This window comes from Dendrobates tinctorius, unplaced genomic scaffold, assembly GCF_039654945.1.
Source record: "Dendrobates tinctorius isolate UK_male_01 unplaced genomic scaffold, ASM3965494v1 ptg000008l, whole genome shotgun sequence".
Taxonomy (NCBI): Eukaryota; Metazoa; Chordata; class Amphibia; order Anura; family Dendrobatidae; genus Dendrobates; species Dendrobates tinctorius.
The window spans coordinates 14,789,853-14,813,023 of record NW_027361676.1 but is presented as its reverse complement, the minus strand read 5'-3'; the positions used below and the strand labels follow the sequence as shown (position 1 = coordinate 14,813,023).

The window sequence follows — 23,171 nt, the reverse complement described above, 5'->3', positions numbered from 1 at the left end:
TGTCTTGCTTTGTCGGTATGTCTTATTTTATTATATAATAAAGTGAAATCGGCTCCCATGGGTACTGCAGATTGTCCCATAAAGGCAGGGGCAGAAGGACCCCATTGTGGTGTTAAGGATGCGGCTAATTGGTGGGTAGGTGGAGGAGCTATGACAGGTGGCAGTTCAGCCTGATGGGCAGATATCATGGTGTGATTTGACTGCCCTCTCATTGTAGGGTCTGCTTCTCCCTGCACCGTAACACCGCCCATGGTGATAAGGTTGGCGTCAGGGGGAGTAATATTGCCTCTTTGGGTGCACGGCGTAGGGAACACCGGGGAACTCTCCTCAGGGCCTGCACATGTCACGCCGGTGCGATGCTGCAACGGTTTGTCTGCGGGGTCTCCCCGTGAAGGACGGGCCTCCAGGGGATCAGCGGTTTTGTTGTTAGGAGAATGCCCCGGTCTCCTGTGGAGCCTCTAAGATTGCCCCGTCAGATCCCGGAGGGGTCCCTTTGCGGTCCTCCTTCCTCTCAGACTGCTCCCCCACCTCCTGTACCTTGCTCCCCACTGACGGTGGAGCCTGCTGTCCTTTGCGCGCCGCATCCATCATGGCGCCTGCGGCCTTCTTCCCCGCTCCTGTGAAGTAGCGGGAGATGTTATGAGGAGCCTTGTCGGATGCCGCAGGGACGGTGGATACGCTCCCTCTGATTCTTCTGGTAGTCATCGGGGTAGAAGGCATCTGGGGAGGTCACTGATCTGGTTGGTTACCAGTGTAGGAGCGGGAGCTCTCCAGAACACGTCCTCACTCCTCGCCGGTCATGCCACACCCCCTCAAACCACTAATATATTCTGCTTCAAACCTAATATCCTCCACACATATTTACATGAATTACCATGTCTATGTAAAAGGCGTACATGCGGCCGAGAAATTACGTGCGCTGTCAATCCAACTGGAAGATCTATGTATAACACCCTCATGAAGGACCATAGCTAATCCTCCAAAATGTACAATATGAAATGTTATAGAAATTGGCAAACCCATATTCTGGGGAACAAATGAAAAATGTTTTGGTGCCTCAAATATTGATTTTAGGTGTATTCAGTCTTCTGAATCAGAATATGTCATTATAGCAGCTCTATTTTGAGATAATGTGATAATGTACAGTTGTTTATACATGAATTTGGAATTATTTCCTTGACAGGGGTATTAACCCCTTTATGACCTGATGTAGAGGTACATTATAGATCGCCTCCCCTGTTTGATGCATGTTCTGATGCTGAGCCCATTTCTTTTCTGGCACAAGAAAGCTGATTTCATCAGCTGATATGTGCACCTAACAGCCGCGGGTGGAATGATCCACCCTCGGCTGTTAACATGTTTAATGCCGCTGTCCATCTCCAACAGCAGCATTTAAGGGTATGTGCACACGCTGCGGATTAGTCTGCGGATTTTTCCGCGCGGATTTTGCAAAATCCGCAGGTCAAAAGACCTGTGGTTTATCTGCGGATTAGCCTGCGGTTTTGATCTGCAGTTTATCATCTCTACAATGGAGGAGATGGCAAACCGCAGCGGAATCCGCAGAAAAGAATGACATGTCAATTCTTTCTGCGGACTGGAAACCGCAGCAAAAAACGCGCAGAAAATTCCGCACCGTCTGCACTGCGGTTTCCATTTTCCATAGGATATAATGGTACTGTACAACGCAGCTAATTCTGCTGCGGATCCGCAGGGCTAAAACTGCTGCAGATTTCGCAGCAGAATCCGCAGCGTGTGCACATACCCTAACTTGGCCGCATCGGCACCTCTGTCACATGAACAAGGGGCATCGATGGGTTGGCATGACAACTCAGGGTCTGCAGTAGACACCTGTGGTTGTCATTGCCGCTCTGCTATGTACGCTGCCCAGTGGCCGGCGCTCATAGTAGATGAGCATTTCTGCTACACATAGCAGGGTTGAAGCTACGAGTATCGGAAAATGGCGCTTTATTTTTTTTTTTCACCACTTAAGTAAAAAGAACTTACACATGTTTGGTATCTACAAACTTGTAATGACCTGGAGAATAAATGTCAGGTCAGTTTTAGAATTTAGTGAACATGACAAAAAAAACCATTGTGGAATTGCACTTTTTTTTTTTTTTTTACCAATTTCACTTGGAATTTCTTTCCTGTTTTCCAGTACACTATATGGTAAAAGCAATCATTGGTGTAGGCCCCGGGTCTGAAGCCGGAGAATTTCTGCAGTGCACAGTGCATGTGCTGGGGGATATAGAAATCTGCAGTCACACTGAGTGACTGTACACTTATGGGTTTTGACCAGACAACCCCTTTAAGGTATTAGTCAAATACACAATTGACCATCTGTCATTCTATACAGACCCTGTCGATTGCATGTTCCACAGAAAAGTGTGGCAACATAGTAGACCATTTGGCAACCTCGGTGATGTTTTTTTCACTTCAAGTTGAGTCATTGTGCTTCAGCAGAAGACCATCCTTAAAATTTTTTTTTTTTCACTTTGTCTAATCTTTATATTTTTTTAACCTTGCAGGTGATAACATGGAAAATCCATTTCTGATTTTGATAAAAGGGCATACCTAAGCTGTTCCAAAATAAAACTAGAGTCCCAAGATAAGACGTAGGCTCCACACAATGTCTGTAAAAATTGCATTGAGCACCTCCAGCGGTGGACAAATGGTACAGGAAAATGTCTGAAATGTGGCATACCTATGGTCTGGAGAGCAGAGTAATCTCAGTGATGATTTTTACTTGTGTAGTTAACATAAAGGGCATTTAATTGATGTAATCGGAGTAAATGGATGTATCCTGACCTAGACTCGGCAAAACAACCAGCTTTACACTCAGATGAAATACCAGTTCCATCATTCAATAAGCTATAAAAGCTCCCTGAAGATGAATCCTGTTCTTTATCTATAATCAGTTATTTTGAAGGGAACCTTATCAGTGCCACAAGTTTTTAGTCAGTCGGAGCTCAATGACCTTGTTAGAGAGCTAAATCTCCCAAAGAAATCAGCAGAATTATTGGCATCTTGAGACTCTAGACTGAGAGAGAGTAATTTATTACATTCGGGGGGGAAATCACATACAATCGCAACAGAAAGGAGGATTTACTGCCATTCTTCTCGGAGCAAAGTGATTAGGCTTATTGCAATAACGTTCAAAGCTTGCTGATGAAAATGTGAATATCACAACATCGACTAAGTGAATTGCGGCTATTCATAGACAGTTCTAAATTGAGCCTAAAATGTGTGTTTTTACACAATGGAAACAAATATGGATCAATCCCAACAGGTCACTCAACTAAGATGACTTTAGAGCAAAACACAATTGCTCTGGTCTTACAGGAAATATCATACCACGACCACCAGTGGCCAATCTGTGTAGATCTAAAAATGGTGAATATTCTTCTGGGACAGCAGAGTGGATATCAACAAGTAACCATTTTATCTCTCTGGGATAGTAGATCAAAAAAATGAGCACTGGGCGAGAAAACAGTGAACATGGTAGTAGGAGAAAAGAATATAATTGCAGAACCATTGATTGACATGAATAAGAACATTTTACCACTGCACATCAAATTAGGTTTAATGAAGCAGTTTGTAAAGGTTCCAAACAAAGAGGGAAGATGCTTCGACGACATCTGCAGAAAATTTCCTGCGCTGACCACGGAGAAGCTAAAGTCAGGTATTATTGACGGTCTTCAAATCAGAGGACTCATGAAAGGTCCACACTTCAAATATTCATTGAACGATGTTGAGGCATCTGCATGGTTTTCTTTTACTATGGTTGTAGAGAATTTTCTTGGGAACTATAAATCAGATAATTACACTGAGCTTGTAAAAAGAATGCTATCTTCTATCACCTTGGATGTACAATGAGTAACAAGGTGCATTATCTCCACAGCTACTTGGATCGTTTCCCAGAAAACCTTGGTGACCTAAATAAAGAGCAGGGTGTACGATTCCACCAAGATTTAAGAACTATACAATAAAGGTAACAAGGACACTGGGACACCCACATGATGGCGGATTACTACTGGTCAATTCAAAGTGATTGCACTGGCGCAGCTCACTGCAAGAAATCTTTACAGCGAGTATATGGTGAAGTAACCAACCGCTTTCATACTAAAAAGACTTTCAGGCAGAATAAAAAAGCAGCGTTTTATGGTAACAGCAAAATGCATGAGATTTCTAAAATCTCTTTCACACAATGCTTTTTTTCCTAGTATTTTCTGGCTTTTTTTTTTAAGCCATAGCATGTCAATTTTGTCAGCTGCTTTACTGCAGGTTTCCCCCATTAAGATACAAATGGCTTAGCACCGAAAAAACACAAAAAATTAGAATATTTTTTGCTGGGATTTTCTGGCCACGGAATGCACCAATAAAGCCACTTGTTCATAGGGGGATCCTACATTTTTTTTTTTTTTTTTTGGGGGGGGGGGGGGTCCCCAAGTTTATTAACCAGGAAAGGCTGAGTATACAGCTGTGAGAGGATATTAATAGCCTGGGAAGCCCCATGGGTATTGCCCCCTTCCCAAGCTATAAAAATTAGCCTCTAGCTACCCGCTTTTCCTCTGCTAGTTAAAAAAAAAAATGTTTGGCGACTCAACGCCATTTTTTTTCAGAAAATAATTTAGGAAGTAAAACAAATACATGTACAGTAAGCTACGCAAGCACTGTACAAATTATACAGGTCACTGACATCCTTATATCTATCTATTCTATGTGTACATATCTATTCAATCTATTCTATCCTGTCAGGTCACGCTGTGATTTTACTGTAAGGCTGTGCTCACACACAGCGTTTTTTTTAGCGGTTTTTACCGCGGTTTTCACTATAAAACCGCTAAAAATAAGCTGCACAGTTATTCCTATGCATTTTGCACTTTTTGTGCACATTGATGCGTTTTTTACCGCAAAAAAAACGCATCGCGGTAAAAACCGCAGCATGCAAATTAATTTTGCGTTTTTTCCGCGGTTTAGGCTTCTCCCATGCTTTTAGAAACCGCTGCGGTAAAAAACGCATCAAAAACGCATCAAAACCGCGCAAAAAACGCACAAAAACCGCCGCGGAAAAATAGGTGCGGTTTCTGGGAAGGGATTCAGGTTTTTGTGCAGAAATTTTCTGCAACGTGTGCACATACCCTAAGCGGCAGATGAATTGCAGGCTTTTCAAAGGACATGGGTGTGTAAAACAGTCGGAGTGCTGTGCAATTTTTTTTATCACACCCATCGACGCGAGTTGGCGAGTCTCGTCCGAGTTACAAAGACAATCGCGGCATGCTGCGATTTTTTTCTTATCCTGAGGAAAAAAAAATCGCAGATGAGCTATAACTCAGATTAACATTGGTCAGAGTGCAATTCGATTTTTTCACGGATTGCACTGGTCTGTTTTCCTTGCAGTTGAGTACGAGCCCTAGTACTAAGAACTGCTTCAAAAAACACTCCTTTCATGTGAAGTTTTTAACTCCACTGTTTTCTGAAGGTGTAGTGTTTTCCATCAAGAGACATTTCAAAGAAGTGACATGCACTTTTTCTCCCACCAGGCGTTTTTCCAAAACCTGAAGCAGAGGAAAAACACTGACAACATATGACCACCCCGACCACAGAGTCACCTTGTCGATGGTGGGACGGCTTTTATGCTATGTTTTATCAAATACAGTATTACTAAGAACTCTGTATGATTTAAATGCACTTTTGCTTTTTACCTATTTAATTATAGCAGGGTTTTTTTCATTTTGTCTTTTGTAGGTTTTATATGAACATTTGTTTTACAATAAAAACTGAATAGGAAAAGCGTTTTTGAGCAATCTGCAATGCATTTTTCAGAGTGGGCCTACACAAAAATACTCCACCCCCCCCAAAAAAAAAAACAAAAAAACCCTGTATACACATACCCTAAAGTCCAGAAATTCTGATGATTTTGCCCTTGTTGTTGGCAAAGAAAACAAACAGGGAAATATGGAAGAAAAGACCACCAGAAGGGTGATCACCAATTATGAGAATTTTTGAGAAAGTAATATTTAAATTAAAGTCACAGGGAAACATTTTTGCATTTCACACTTCACTGTGTTTATGATGGAGTTTTACAATATTAAATACCAAACGTTTTGATTACTATCATACAATCCAAAATGTTAAATGATCCGACATGTCTAGTCAATAATGCTGAAATAAATTAATACTACCTGAATACTACATGATTAGGGAACTGAACTGTAATTAAATTACAAAATAAGAAAATAAGAAAACAAATCCGTACCGTATCCTGACGTCCAACTTTAGCTTTTTGGACACTTTGTTCTAGCTGCTTTTTCTTCTGAACTGCTTCAGAGGTCTTAAGAAAAAAAAAACAAGATAAAAGACATTACACTGAGATGCATACAAATCCTTTACATGTAGCGAGGCTGCAAAACTTTTAAATGTAATGAATGTAACCTAGATTTTTGTTACTAATTTGTATCAGATACTGATGCACACTTTATCTTCTAATGATCTAATCTGTCTTTGGTGTCTCACTATGGACTTTAATGCTCATTTTCACATGATTATGGATAAAGCCATTTAGGGTGGTTTCACATTAGCGCTTTTTAAGCGCACGCACGGCCGGGGGTAGCTCCGCCCCCGAGCCGGCTCTCTGCCCAGCGTGCCCGCCCCTTGCTTGTATCGCCGCCTCCTAGCGCACAGCGGCGCCTGCGATCGGCGCACCCTATCTTTAGCATAGGGTGCGCAGATCGTGCGCAGGCCGTGCGCTAGTTGCGCTTTGACCTGCGCTGCGCACTTTTGACGGTGCGCCGTGCGTGCCAAAATCAAACTTTTCGGATTTTGGCGGGCACGGCGCACCGTCAAAAGTGCGCAGCGCAGGTCAAAGCGCAACTAGCGCACGGCCTGCGCACGATCTGCGCACCCTATGCTAAAGATAGGGTGCGCCGATCGCAGGCGCCGCTGTGCGCTAGGAGGCGGCGATACAAGCAAGGGGCGGGCACGCCGGGCAGAGAGCCGGCTCGGGGGCAGAGCTACCCCCGGCCGTGCGTGCGCTTAAAAAGCGCTAATGTGAAACCACCCTTACTGATAAAAAAGGAAGAAATCAATTTAAAAAAGTAAGACTATTTGAGTGTGTGTGTGGGGGGATTAGCTCTAATCACATGATTTTTTCAGAACATTAGTATTTTTTATATATTGTGTGGTGTGACTGGTGGTCGCATGGTTAATGGAAGGTATGTGTCACTGGGATGGCAGCTCCCTGTGATGTAGCCCGGAGTGTTTTCTGAAGTAGTTATTGTTCACATTTGGGTCCGGGCTACGGGTAGCTTTGAGAGTTGGGAGGGTCGGGCTACCCATGTACCACACACTGTGGTGAGGGGACTCACTTTACCCCGTTTTGGCTGAAGATATGTGTGTGGTTGAGGTTGTGAATCTGCAGGACCTGTGATGAGGTCATGAACATGTGACTAGCCATGTGATTGGTAACTGGGAGTGGTTACAGGCTAAGGAAGGTGTGTTGCACAGGTGTGAGAGAGTGCTAGGAGTCTGTCAGTGTGTACAAAGCTCACATGTTCCCAGCTCGGACGTAGCATAGCCTGGGGAAGCCGTGCTGGCGAGTCCGAGCCAAAAAGAGCGGACGGTCTTGAAAACCATGTGATACTGACCGGGGTCAGAGAGATATGTGTAAAGGATGCCTCTGCGGTAAGAGGGATCCGGGAACCTGCGTGGCCGACAGGTAAAGGTTTTGAAAACTGTGTGATACTGACCGGGGTCAGAAAGAAACTGTGTGTGAATGGGTATTTATCAGAGACCTATGAGGGTAAGAAGAATCCGAGAACCTGTGTGGCGATCCAACAAGTAACGGTCTTGACAACCGTGTGTTATACTGACCGGGGTCAGTGGAAGACTGTGTGAGAAGGGGCTATAGGGTGCCTCTGTGGATAAGAGGTACCTGGGAACCTGTATGGCCGACACCAGCAGGTAACGGACAGGTGTCCGTGTTATACTGACCTGGGTCAGTGAGAAGTATTCTCAGTGAGAGACTGTATCTGTATTCATGTGCTAAAGCTGAATGTTTAACAGACAGTACAAATGGCTGCTGGAACGATCTTAGTAATAAACTGAATGGCTTCATTTTAAACCCTGAGCGTGCCAGTGTTTACCTCAAAGACCTGCAAAGTGAGTAATCCCTGTCCACTCACATGGTCGAATGATACAATTGGTGGAGAATGCGGGCATCGGTCCAAGGAGCACGTGTGCAGGTGTTTTGCTGTGGATCAGTGGGTCCATGAATTTTTTCTTTTTATTTTTCTCTTCAAAACTTGCTGTGGCTCAGTGGGGTCATGAAGTTTTTTTTTTCTCAAGTCTGCTTGTGGTGGCTCGGTGGGGCTACAAAGGTGACAAGCGTCTGGCTGTAACTCGGCGGGGTTACGAAGATTGCTGTGGATCGGCGGGTCCACGAAGACGGCGCAGCAGGAGTGTGCACGGACTTGTGGCAGAGGGAGCTGCAGTTGCAAGTTGCAGCAAGAGGTTCTGCAGCAGCAGGAGCTGCAGTGACAGTCGCAGCGGCTTGTGATCGGCAGCCAGAGGTGCCGGTGATTTGTGGCTACAGCAGGAACTGTGGTACTGCCAGCAGGAGCTGGTGTGACGTAGTAAGAGGTTATCAGAGTGTTCAACCTCTTAAAGGGCCAGTACATGCCCGAAAGACAAACTGGACTGTGTGAACTCGGTCCTGAGAGTGCCGTGGGGAAGTCCATGAAGTGTACCCCAGAGAGGGGTGGTGTCCCTAAATGGGGTGGTGTCCAAAAAAGGGTGTAGTAACCAAAAACAGCGATGGGTGCCAAAAAAGGGGTGGAGTCCCAAAAGGAGGCGGTATCCCAAAAGGGAGTAGTTGCACAAAAAGGGGTGGAGTCCCAAAAGGGGAGGTATCCCAAAAAGGAGTAGTTGCCCAAAAGGGGGCAGGGCATCCCGGCGTAAAAGTGGATGGGTCAGATATAGGAGTGGCCAGAAGAAAGGGTGGGTCTGACCAACTTGGGGACCTAGCAGAGGGGTCCGACACCATTAGAAGTGGGGACGGCTGGTTCCAGGATGACTAATCCAGTGGTGGTGACTCCCATTCAGATGGTGACGCAAGAGGAAAGGGTGCGTCTGCCCAACTTACAGACCTGAGGTCTCTTGACATGTACCACAGAATGACTGATGGTAACATAGTTTTGAAGGCTGAAGGAAGACCTTATGTCCATCTAGTTCAGCCTATTTTTAGTGCAGCTGTTCTGCATTGTTGATCCTGGGGAAGGCAAAAAACCCACAGAGTAGAAGCCAATTTTCTCCATAGGGAAAAAAATTCTTTCCCCTATGCTGGGTCAACCATTTACCTATAATATTCTGTTATTCGTAACCTTCTATACTTTTACTCACAAGAAAAGCATCCATTCCTTTCTTAAATTCATTCAGTGAGTTGGCCATCACCACTTCCTCAGGAAGAGAATTCCAGAGCCTCACTGCTCTTACCTTGAAGAACCCTCTTCTATGCTAGTGCAGAAACTGTCTTTCCTCCAAACGAAGAGAATGCCCCTTTGTTCTTGTCACAGTCCTTGGTACAAACAGTTCATTGGAGAGATCTCTGTATTGCCCTCTGATATACTTGTACATATATATTAAGTCTCCCCTAAGTCTTCTCTTTTCTAGAGTAAATAGACCTAATTTTGATAACCTTTCTGGGTATTGTAGTGAACCAAATCCATTTATCATTTTAATAGCCCGCCTTTGAACCCTTTCAAGTTCAGTAATGTCTTTCTTGAGCACTGGCGTCCAAAATTGCACACAATACTCCAAGTGTGGTCTGACGAGTGATTTGTACAGAGGGAGAATTATGCTTTCATCTCATGTCCCCAGACCTCTTCTAATGCATCCCATGACCCTATTTGCTTTGGTGGCAGCTGCCTGACACTGGGCACTCCAATTTAGCTTCTTATTGACTAAGATGCCCAAGTCTTTTTCCATGTCTGATTTCCCCAGCAGTTTCCCATTTAGTAAGTAATTGTAGCATCTGTTTCTCCTTCCCATGTGCATAACCTTACACTTATCTGTGTTAAACCTCATTTGCCATTTTTCAGCCCAATTCTCCAATTTACTCAAATCTGTCTGTAGTTGCAAACTGTCCTCCTTTGTGTTAACTACCTTACATAGTTTTGTATCATCTGTAAATACTGATATTTTACTGTGTAAGCCATCCACTAGATCATAAATATATTAAATAGTAGGGGGCCTAATACAGAACCCTGTGGTACCCCACTAGAAACCCTGGCCCAATCTGAGTATGCACCATTAATAACCACTCTTTGTTTTCTATCACTAAGCCAGCTACTTACCCATCTACACACATTTTCCCCTAGCCCAAGCTTTCTCATCTTACTTACCAATCTTTTATGTGGAACAGTGTCAAATGCTTTAGAGAAGTTGAGATAAATGACATCCAATGATTCTCCTTGGTCCATTTGAGAGCTTACATCCTCATAGAAGCTGATCAGGTTAGTTTGACAGGAGCGATCCTTCATAAATCCATGTTGATATGGAGTTAACATTTATTAACATTGAGATATTCCATAATGGTATCCCTTAGAAACCCTTCAAAAATTTTACCCACAACAGATGTTAAGCTTACCGGCCTATAGTTTCCAGGTTCCCTTTTACACCCCTTTTTGAATATTGGTACCACATTTGCTTTCCGCCAATCAAAAGGAACAGACCCTGTTTCTATAGAAGAGGAGGATGAATGAACTCATGGAGATCAACATCCGACACTGCGGAGACACCATCACGTGTTTCTCAACGCAGTGATTCTAGAGCACTGCCCCCATCCCTTATGGGAAATATGCAAAACATGCAAAACAGAAGCTGCGGAGACACCATCACGTGTTTCTCAACGCAAGCAATGACCAGCCAGGTCTTTGTCCGGGAAGGAACAACCACGGGAAGGGCAGTCTCCAATGAAGGAAACCACCTATGCCAAAACATGGTATCCATCCACATACAGCTGTTTCGGGGTATTGCCCCTCATCAGTGTGGAGTAGGAAACTGGCTGGTAGGAGCAATGCCTAGTAAAAAGACTATGAAGAGGAGGATGAATGAACTCATGGAGATGTTGAGTTCATTCATCCTCCTCTTCATAGTCTTTTTACTAGGCATTGCTCCTACCAGCCAGTTTCCTACTCCACACTGATGAGGGGCAATACCCTGAAACAGCTGTATGTGGATGGATACCATGTTTTGGCATAGGTGGTTTCCTTCATTGGAGACTGCCCTTCCCGTGGTTGTTCCTTCCCGGACAAAGACCTGGCTGGTCATTGCTTGCGTTGAGAAACACGTGATGGTGTCTCCGCAGCTTCTGTTTTGCCAGTTTCTATAGAGTCTTTAAATATAAGGAATAGAGGCCTGTCTATCACATTACTTAACTCCCTTAATACCCAAGGGTGAATGCCATCAGGGCCTGGTGAGTTGTCAATTTTAATCTTACTAAGGCGGTTCTGCACTTCTTCCTGGGTTAGGCAGGTAATACTTAATGGGCAGTTTACATTATCACTCTGCATTTCCCCTGGCAAATCCTTTTCCTGTGTGAACACTGTTGAGAAAAAAGTATTTAAAAAACATTTTCTTTTCCCACATCGCTCTCTATGATTTCACCCTCATTGTTCTTTAAAGGACTGACACCATCAATTTTAATCTTTTTACTGTTTATATAATTTAAGAATAGTTTGGGGTTTGTTTTACTTTCCTTAGCAATGAGTCTCTCAGTGTCCACTTTTGTTAAATGTATTTGTTTTTTTACACATTTTATTTTTTTATCTATAACTTTTTAATGCTTCTTCATTGCTTTCTTGTTTTAGCTTCCTAAATGCCTTGTTCTTGTTATTTATTGCACTTTTTCCATCCTTATTTAGCCACATTGGTGTTCTCCTGTTCCTAGCCCTTTTATTTCTGTACGGTATGGCTAGCTCGCAGTGGGTGTGTAAAACTGATTTAAATATTTCCCATTTATTTTCTGTGCTCCTATTTTTGAGGACATTGTCCCAATCAATTCGGCAAAGGTCCTCTCTAAGCTGATCAAACTTTGCTTTCCTGAAATTCAGCGTTTTCGTAACCCCCTTTCAGGGCACCTTACTGAAGCTCAATGACGACTTTTATTTCCCATTGACTTGCATTGGGGTCGGGTTTCAGACGAAACTCCGACATTTTTTTTTTGCCCTAGTCGGACCAGATTCATCTGAAACAAATTTTGTTTCATGAAACCCGATCCAACCAAAGTCGCTCAACTCTAGCGCTAACATATTCCGCAGCGCTTTACAGTTTAACAGTTTCAAAACACAAGTCATAAGTAACAACGTTAACAATGCAATAATTAAAGCCAAAAAAGACGACCCTGCTCGTGAGAGTTTACAATCTACAATGAGGTGGGGGAGATACAAAGTACAGGTGTGTATTTACAATGGTGTATTTACAATGACGGTCCAGCCATCTTGAGGGAGTGAGGGATGGATGGAGATAGTGAATGGGCTACACATGCACACTTACACATAGAATGACTTTGATTAGTGAACGTGATAGGCCGCTCTGAACAAATGTGTTTTGAGGGAGCGCCTGAAATTATGCAAATTGTGTATAGTCCTAATTTCTTGGGGTAGAGCATTCCAGAGGATTGGCGCAGCACGGGAGAAGTCTTGGAGTCGGGAATGGGAGGTACGGATTAGTGAAGAGGTTAGTCAAAAGTCGTTGGCAGAGCACAGCGGTCAGTTAGGCCGATAGACAGAAATGAGGGAGGAGATGTAGGGGGGTGCTGCACTGTTGAGAGCAAGTACTTTGAATTGGATCCTATAATGAATGGGCAGCCAATGTAAGGACTGGTGAAGAACGGACGTGTTAGAGTACCAATTAGCCAGATAGATGACCCTGGCTGCTGCATTAAGTATGGACTGGAGAGGGGATAGTCGAGTAACGGGGAGGCCAATTAATAGAGCATTGCAGTAATCCAGGCGGGAGTGGATCAATGCTACAGTGAGGGTTTTTGTTGATTCCATGGTCAGAAAAGGGCAGATTCTAGAGAGGTTCTTTAGCTGTAAGCGGCAAGAGTGGGCAAGAAATTGTATATGGGATGTGAAGGAGAGATTGGTGTCAAACATAACACCCAGACACGGCGCCTGCTGCCGGGGTGTTATTGTAGTGCCACCCACGGAGAGGGAAATGTTATATTTAGAGAGGTTAGTAGACGGCGGGAGCAGAAGTTCAGTTTTGGAGAGGTTGAGTTTCAGATAGAGAGCAGACATGATGTTGGAGACTGCGGACAGACAGTCACTGGCGCTCTGTAGTACAGCGGGGGTAAAGTCGGGGAATGACGTATATAGTTGTGTGTCATCAGCATAAAGATGGTACTGAAAGCCAAATCTGTTGATGGTCTGTCCAATTGGGGCCGTGTAGAGAGAGAAGGGGGCCAAGGACTGAGCCCTGAGGTACCCCGGCAGCGAGAGGAAAAGGAGATGACGTGGAGCCAGAGAACAAAACACTGAAAGAGCGGTCACAAAGACAAGAAGAGAACCAGGAGAGAGCAGTGTCCTTAATGCCTAGTGACTGGAGCCTAGAGAGTAGGAGATGGTGGTCAACAGTGTCGAAAGCTGCAGATAGGTCAAGAAGAATGAGCAGAGAGTCGTCACCATTACGTTTTGCTGTCAGAAGGTCATTGGTCACTTTGATGAGTGCAGTTTCAGTCAAATGTAGGGGGCGGAAGCCGGACTGTGAAGGGTCTAGAAGGGAGTTAGCGGAGAGGTAACGGGTAAGGGAGTAAACTAGGCGCTCCAAAAGTTTAGAGATGAAGGGAAGATTGGAGACTGGTCTGTAGTTGTTTGTGCAGGATGGGTCGAGAGCGGGTTTCTTTAGTAATGGAGTAACGATGGCGTGTTTGAAAGAGGATGGCAAAATGCCCGAGGAGAGGGTGAGATTAAAGATTGCAGCTAGGTGAGTTGTGACGACTGGAGAGACTGGAGGAGATGTGAGGGAATGGGGTCGGTAGTGCATGTGGTCGGACGAGAGAAGAGAGGAGTCTGGAGATTTCTTCTTCTGTGATGGGATCAAATGTGGAAAGTGAGCCAGGGGAGATGCAGGAAGGGATGGGAGTCATAGCACTTGGTGGTTGAGAGCAGATGTCCTGACGGATATTATCTATTTTTTCTGTAAAGTGGGAGGCCAGGTCGTCAGCACAAATGTCTGTGATAAGGGCTTGTGCTTTTGGCCTGAGGAGGGAGTGAAAGGTGTCAAAAAGTTTCTTGGGGTTGTTGGCTAGTGAGGAGATCAGGGTGGTGAAGTAGGTCTGTTTGGCGAGGTGAAGGTCAGCGTTATAGGTTCTTAACATAAATTTGAAGTGGATGAAGTCTTCTGGGGCGTTAAGCACTCGTAGAGCATCGCTGGAGAAGTTGAGTTTGCGATGTGAACCAGGGCTGTTTTACTCTGTGCTTGGAGGTTCTGAGGGTGAGGGGAGCTACTAGGTCAAGGGTGTTTCTAAGAGTGTCATTGTAGTGTTGAACAGCCAGATCAGGACAGGAGAAACAGGAGATTGGGGACAGTGATGAGTGCAGGGAGTCTGAAAGTGTCTGAGGGTTAATGGCTTGTAGATTTCTGACTGTGTGGTAGGTAGGAGTGAGCTGGGGTGAGCGAGGATTTGTGAGCGTGAAGGAGAGAATTTCCTGGTCAGAGAGTGGAAGTGGTGAGTTATATAGGTGGGAGATTGAACAGAGCCGGACCAAGACCAGATCAAGGGTGTTACCATCCTTGTGTGTCTCAGAGGTTGAAAGCTGCAAGAGGCCTAGAGAGGTCGTTAGTGATAGAATCTGGGATGGGGAGGTAGGGCTGTTAATGGTGATGTTGAAGTCTCCCCGGATAAGAGTTGGTAGTTCTGAGGACATGAAGTGCGGCAGCCTGGCCGAAAAGTGGTCAAGGAAGTGGGTGGGTGAGTCTTGGGGGCCGGTATATGACCGCTACTCTGAGGTTGAGGGGACGGAAGAGCCTGATGGTGTGGACCTCAAAAGAAGGGAATGAGAGTGATGGAACTGGGGGGATGACCTGGAAAGTGCATTGTGGTGACAGGAGTATGCCGACTCCACCACCATGTCTGTTTGTGGGTCTCGGGGAATGAGAGAATTGTAAGCCACCATAGGAAATGGCAGAAGGAGAGACAGTGTCAGAATCCTGAATCCAGGTTTCAGTGAGGGCCAACAGATTACGAGTTGTTCAGAAAGTAGATGTGCAGAAAAGGAAGCTTGGTACAAACAGACCGTGGATTCCAGAGGACACAATTAAAAGATGGAGATGAGGGAGTGCAAGTAATATTAATAAGATTATTATGGTTTCGATATGAGGTAGGGTAGGGGTTGAGGTTGGGGGATGTGGACCAGGGTTGGGGGAGATGTCATCTGAGATCAGTAGGAGTAGGAAGATAAAGAGAAAATAGTTGTTGGAATTGTAAGTAGTTATTTTGTGCGATGTGTTTGGGCAAGATGGGCTGAGGTTTCTCGGGAAGGTGAGGAGTGCATGGGAGCTGTACATGGGAGAGGGAAGTATAGAGGGGCTGATGTGTATGAGTGGTGATGGAGGGGGGATGGGGTGGTGAATGTGGATGGCAAGGGAACACAGGAGGATAGAAATAAAGCATATGGTTAAAGGGGAAAGCAAAGTGTGGGTTACCTGACTCCTGCTCTGATTAACTGCCATGGATCACTGCCGTTTGCTTGATGGTTAGCTTCTGTGATGCTTAGCTTATGGGATGCTTGCGTGCTCCCCACACTGCGTGCTTCCCCTTAGGAACTACTACATATTTAGGCCACACTACAGGGTCTGGAGAGAGGGATTGTGGGAGCTGGTTTGGGATAATTTGGCAGCTGGGGCCAGCACACCAGGGGGTGGTTAGATGATCAAAAGCACAACACCAGGCTGCATCTATATGCTATAGCACCTTCCACCTGATAAGATCTAGAGAGGCCCCAGTCACGGATATAAAGCAGTAAGCATTAAATACAGTGCAACAAATGAATTATACCAAAGCTTTAGCAGGGACATTAAAATATGTCGCAAAATGGTAAAGCAGCAGAAGACAGACAGCAAGCAGAAGTATGGACTTGTACCATTTAGATATCTCTTACAGTAAACAAACTTACAATGAGACTGATACAGAGGGGTGAGGCGTGGCTCTTAGTTACCCGCTGTTTACCTTGGAAACCAGCTTGCTTGTTGATCCTGATCGCTGGTGGGTCTGTCTATGTGACAGCTCACCAGCGATCAGCTAACTATGTCCCAGCGATCCCATCCACGTCAGATCGTTGGGACATTGGGAGTTTGTGCTTTACTTACCAGGTGTAAAGGCCCCGTTACACGCTTCAGACATCCACATAATGTAAACCAACCTTCTTCAGATCACACAACCTTATTTCATTGCTCTATGGTTCAGTTGTTATCCTCAAGTCCCCATTGTAGATGCTTTTAGCAAGGATAGGGGTCTGCATCTACTTATCATACCAGCTAGCTTCAACGCACACCCTTCGGACACCCTTCTCTCATAGCTAGTTTCTGCAACAGCACTGGACCAGGTAGGCTAGCCTTCATTCCACAGGCACATCAAGGAATCCTTGTAACCCAGGACCAAACGAACCCCTGTCCTTCTTTGGACCACTTTTTTGGTACATACAAAACACTGCATACAGGGCACAACCCAAAAGACCAACAGTTTTGCCGTTGCTCTGATCTGCTGTATCGTAGTCATTACAATTTAACCCTTTCTAACAATTATCTTCTAGAAATAAGTGTTTATTTGCTACTAATATATCCTAACTTGACAGGGGCGATTGTAATAAGAGCTGTGGAATTGGTATAAAATGGACCGACTTCGACAATATATAATAAATTGGGTACAGTAGTTCAGTTCATAGAAAAATGAAAGTCCAGCTCAAGAAGTAAAATCCCGAATTTTCTTTATTTATTTCATTAAAATACAAGCATGGCTGCTATAGTCATCATTGCGGTTTTTACCCTGACATGGGATAGCTGCACAGAAAGTGCCCAGGAGGTTCTGTACGAGTTTCGAGCCGTATACGCTCTTAGACTTAGTAGTTCAGTGCATGATGTGCTGTTCATTTTTTCATAACAATTTCATAAAGTTATGAAATGTCCTACAAATGTCAGTTCTGTTCCTGATCTAAGGATCTGGGCTTTTAGTTGAGATGAATCTGTGCTGCACTTTATGTACATGCTGTGGCAGTGAGGCAGTGCTGTGGTGTCGTAGTCAGGGAAAATGAGGAGTCAGAGGCTTGGCTTACCAACTCCCAGGGTGGATAAAAATCAATGTTTTTTTTTTTTAAAAATCGGATTTTTTTTATTTAAATCGGATTTTTTTCAATAAACTGCTTTTTGAGGAAAATATTTTACCATCCAAAGGTTCCATCATGAGATAAAGCTGAGTTGTTTAACTCAGTAGAATAAAGGCTGTATATGTGTAACATTCACAATGCCATGCTCTTACAGAGGTTTCTGTAGGATTAGTGGGCAGTTTCTCTCCTATATTATCACAGACGCTCGCTTTACTTACGCAGTTCTCAAAACTGAATGACTCCGCAGAGGTCCCAGCCTCTTCTTCACGGAAAAAATGTTACAACATGAACAGAGTTGAGAAAAAGACCTTAATCCTATTGTTCTACAAACCTATGAATACAGAATCAACCCCTTCAGTGCCAAGTCCAGAAGTTAGACAATATGTTTCTGATTGTTTGGAGTGGAATCTAAGTGTGAGGAGGAGGAAGGGCAAGCAGACAAGAAAATGAAAGTGAAACTTTGAGCACAATACTGCAGCATAGCCACAGACAGACAAGTCTGGATCTGTTTGTGTGTACGATCTGAGGTTTATTACATTCTTTCCTTATAATGGCAGCAGGCCGTAAAAGAGACCCAGTTTGGGAATATTTTAATGAAGCTCCTTCGCCTATCGGTAAGGCAGGCATGCGTGCAAAATGCAAACATATCTAAAGAAGAATATAATGCTGTCTGCAGAACCTGCAGGGCACAAATCAGATTAGCTAAAGCTGAAAATGAACTGAGGCTTGCAAGAGATGTCAAAAGCAATAATAAAGGATTTTGGGGATATGTCAAAAGTAAAAGAAAAGTCAAAGATGCTATAGGATTTTTACAGGATGAAAATGATGAAATGGTAAGACAGGATGTTGAGAAGGCTGAACTTTTAAATTCCTATTTTGCATCTGTTTTCTCTCAGAAAGGAAATGCAACATCAACTGTTATTCACTGTCCTATTAAGGGAATAGAAGAATCCAGGATATCTATAAACAGAAAGATAGTGAGGAAACACTTAGCTAACCTAAATGAATTCAAGTCTCCAGGTCCAGATGAATTACACCCCAGAGTACTGAAGGAGATAGCAGAATAAATTTTTGAACCCCTCTCCATAATCTTTGAAAATTCTTGGAGAACAGGAGAAGTGCCAGAAGACTGGAGAAGAGCAAATGTTGTTCCTATCTTCAAAAAGGGGAAGAAGGTGGACCCAGGCAACTATAGGCCGGTGAGTCTGACTTCTATATCAGGAAAGATCTTTGAACAAATTATTAAACAACATGTATGTCAATACCTGGATAAGAATGAAGTGATTAAACAGAGTCAGCATGGGTTTCTAACTAATAAGTCATGTCAGACTAACTTAATTTCCTTCTATGACGGTATCACTGATTGGGTGGATCAAGGAAATGCTGTAGATATAGTATATCTTGACTTCAGCAAAGCATTTGACAAAGTCTCTCATACAATCCTTATTGAAAAAATGACTAAGTATGGAATGGACAAGGCAACTGTTAGGTGGATTCATAACTGGCTTAGTGATCGGACCCAAAGAGTGGTCGTAAATGGCTGCACATCCAGTTGGAAGAATGTCTCAAGTGGGGTACCACAGGGCTCTGTCCTGGGCCCTGTATTGTTCAACATCTTTATCAATGATTTAGATGAAGGAATTGAGGGTAAACTGATTAAATTTGCTGATGACACAAAGCTAGGAGGGATAGCTAATACTAGAGAAGAGAGAGAGAGGATTCAAAAAGATTTAAATAAACTGGAGAAGTGGGCAGCAACTAACAGAATGGTTTTTAACAGGGAGAAATGCAAAGTACTACATCTGGGCAATAAAAATGAAAAAAGCATATATAGAATGGGAGGAATAGGGCTAAGTGACAGCACATGTGAAAAAGACTTGGGTATACTAATAGATCACAGACTGAATATGAGTCAACAGTGTGATGAAGCAGCAAAAAAGGCAAATGCAATTCTAGGATGTATTAACAGAAGCATACAGTCTAGATCACGTGAAGTCATTATTTCCCTCTACTCCTCTTTGGTCAGACCTCATCTGGAATATTGTGTCCAGTTTTGGGCACATTTTAAAAAAGACATCAACAAACTGGAGCAAGTTCAGAAAAGAGCGACCAGAATGGTGACCGGTCTGCAAACCCTGTCTTATGAGGAAAGGTTGCAGGATTTGGGAATGTTTAGTTTGCAAAAGAGAAGACTGAGAGGAGACTTAATAGCTGTCTACAAATATCTAAAGGGCTGTCACATTGTAGAAGGATCAACTTTATTCTCATTTGCACAAGGAAAGACTAGAAGCAATGGGATGAAACTGAATGGGAAGAGACACAGATTAGATATTAGAAAAAACTTTTTGACAGTTAGAGTGATCAATGAGTGGAACAGGCTGCCACGAGAAGTGGTGAGTTCTCCTTCAATGGAAGTCTTCAAACAGAGGCTGGACAGACATCTGACTGGGATGATTTAGCGAATCCTGCTTTGAGCAGGGGGTTGGACCAGATGGCCCAGGAGGTCCCTTCCAACTCTACGATTCTATGATTCTATGATTCAAACGATGCAACAAAGAGATGCAAGGCCTGGTGGCAGAATGAGGCAACATCATGAGAAGTGCGGTGATGAAGATGACCAAAGAAACACTTCTGAACAGGCAGGATCTTCAGGTTGGTAAACATTTTTATTGAATCCTATTTCTTAAGACTGAACTGTCATGTGTGAGAAAAATTATATTTCTTATTATTACTGCATGTTACTGTCATTTGGTACAGTTATGAAGAAAAACAAATATTCCTTTTGGGGCAGGGGCAGTGATGTGTTGTGTACAATAAGCAGAAATTGTATAAACAATAAAATAACAGCATTGACTTTTTTTGTTTAGGGGAATTCATGGATTCTGGAAACTATCCACCTCCAAGATCACCATCATCCTGTTCTACAGTTTCAGAGTTATCCATCCAGGATAGTGCTTCATTAGCAGCAGCATCATCATCATCATCAGACACCCACAGCCACATATCACCATCACCCAAAAGGAAGAAAAAACCTTTACCTCCTGGAACCACCATAGATAGGTTTGTGATAAGAACTAGCAGATTAGAAAAAGAGTTGATTGATGAAAAAATTGCCCAGTTTATTTATGCAACGAACTCTTCTTTCCGTCTGACTGAGAACCCACATTTCATTAATATGGTTCAGTCACTGAGACCAGGATACAGTCCACCCAGCAGAGCTGATGTTGCAGGGAAACTGCTGGATCAAGTGTATGACAGAGAAATGGAGCAATGTGCAACAGCTCTGGAGGGTAAAATTGTTAACCTAAGTATTGATGGGTGGAGTAATGTCCACAATGATCCTATTGTATGTGCTTGTATAACAACAGAAGAAGGTAAAGTCTTCCTTGCACAAACTGATACGTCAGGAAATGCACACACAGCAGAATACTTACAAGAAGTGGCAGTAATAGCCACAAAAATTCAAATGTCTAGTACGCAGTTTGGTCACTGACAATGCTGCAAACGTATCCAAGATGAGAAGAGATTTAGAAGAGCAGGGAGGGAATACAAAGCTGCTAATAACATATGGTTGCAGTGCTCATTTGCTGCACCTCTTAGCCAAAGACTTAAGTGTTCCAGAAATAAAGGCTAATGTTGTTGAAATTGCTAAATACTTCCGTAATAATCATTTTGCTGCAGCAGCTCTGAAAAGGATGGGTGGAACCAAGCTAACGCTCCCACAAGATGTTAGATGGAACTCTGTGGTGGACTGTTTTGAGCAGTATATCAAAAACTGGCCTATTCTGATGACACTTTGTGAAGAAAATCGAGATAAAATAGATGGCACTGTCACGGCCAAAATCCTCAACATTGGGCTTAAGAGAAATGTTGAACATATGCTGAGCTTCCTGAAACCCATCTCTCAAGCTTTAAACAAAATACAGAAAAATAGCTGTTTTATTGCGGATGCTGTTGAAATTTGGAAGGAACTGAGTGAACACTTAAAAACAGAACTACACATGGACAGAATTAAATTACAAGCAGTAAACAAACGAATGGGACAAGCACTGACTCCAGCTCATTTTTTGGCAAATACTGTCAATATCCAATATCAGGGTCAAAACCTAAGTGCTGAGGAAGAGGAGTTAGCTATGACATGGGTATCAGCAATCATCCATCTTTAATGCCAACTATAAAAAACTTCAGAGCTAAGGGGGAACCATTCAAGAAATATATGTTTGCTGAAGATATTTTAAGGAAGGTCACACCAGTAAACTGGTGGAAGTCACTTAAGCGGTTGGATTTAGAGACTGTTCAAGTAATGATTTCACTTTTAACAGCAGTAGCTTCTTCTGCAGGCGTTGAAAGAATATTCTCTTCCTTTGGACTCATTCATTCTAAATTGAGAAATCGGTTGGGACCCAATAAAGCAGGAAAGCTTGTTTTTCTTTTCCAGATTATGAATAGGAACAAAGAAGAAGATGATGATGACGACAAGTGAGCTACAGAGGACAGCAGGGACAGTAGTATTTAGGTTTTTCATGTGTCGGCTGGGCTGACAGTCTAAGTTTCTTAAAATATATATATATTTTGTTTAGCCAAATTAGTTAACAAACATGGATGTTTGTTTCAGCAAATAACTTATGCTGTAATGTTGCTATTGTTTCAGTTGAATAAATCTATTTAAATTGTTATTAAGGTCAGGATTATTTTTCTCCTTCCTAAGTACAACAGAACAGTGGTGTCCAAATATGAATGATTAACCCATTAAACTGGGGAGAAAAAAGTAATATAAAAAGTGATTCTAAAAATCTTCATCTACTTGCATGTTAAAGTAGCAAGAACTAGTTTAGGTAGAAACTTTGATTTAAATCACTGATTTAAATCAAGCCTTACTGACTAGTGATTTAAATCGTGATTTAAATCGTGATTTAAATCAGTTAGATTTAAATCAAATCCACCCTGCCAACTCCACAGTCCTGATTGTAATAGGGTGATGAATTCTAGCTTAAAGGGAATGTGTCATCCTTTTTTTCGAATATGAGTTGCTGGCACGCCATCAGGGGCTTATCTACAGCATTCTGTAATTCCGATGGGTGTTGCGGTTCGGCGCCTCCCATCTTTATACGATGCCGTCCTCTTCTTTCCTTCCTGTCGTTGCTCCGGCGCAGGCGCACTGCTCTGCCCTAATGAGGGCAGAGCAGAATACTGCAGTGCGCATGCGCTGGACGGCATCGTATGAAGATGGGAGACATCGTAAGAAGATGGAGGCACCGGACCGGACGCCGGGGTGAATATAATCTAGCTCTTTTTTCTTATCTTTCACGTTACATCGGGGGCTTATCTACAGCATTACAGAATGCTGTAGATAAGCCCCTGATGGCGGTATTCGAAAAAAAGGGGTGACAGATTCCCTTTAAGGAGTTTTAATACTATAACTTAACTGTGTATATTCTTACCACACTGAGATATTAATGAATCCCTAGATTCAGATAAAAGATTGTTACGCTTAAAAAAGTAAAAAAAAAAATATCTGTCACAGTCATACCATAAAGCCATGTTAACAAACAGCGTTTTTTTTCCTGTCGCTAAAAACTCTCTCTCCCTTGGCGTTCAAAATTCAGGTTTTGCCGTGTTTTTTGGTGTGGAATTACATGTGTGATATGTCAATGTCTCACGCCCAGAGAGGTGAATATTAATTTCTCTTAGGTAGCGGCACACATGACCAGCGCAGCAGCAGGAAGGCTCCGGCTGACACTGTGCACGTTACTGAAGAGCAATAAATACTCACTGCTCTGCTTGCAC

At 43.2% G+C, this 23,171-nt stretch overlaps 1 protein-coding gene across 3 annotated transcripts in view; it reads right to left on the bottom strand.

Annotated features, from left to right (window-relative positions):
• The window catches only part of MND1 (meiotic nuclear divisions 1), a 205,729-nt gene that overhangs the window by 81,421 nt on the left and 101,137 nt on the right, over positions 1-23,171 (bottom strand). For all 3 annotated transcript variants that reach the window (XM_073576387.1, XM_073576386.1, XM_073576388.1), the window contains exon 5: positions 6,260-6,334. In XM_073576387.1, coding sequence (XP_073432488.1) covers positions 6,260-6,334 — 75 coding nt within the window. The remainder of the gene's footprint in view (positions 1-6,259; positions 6,335-23,171) is intronic.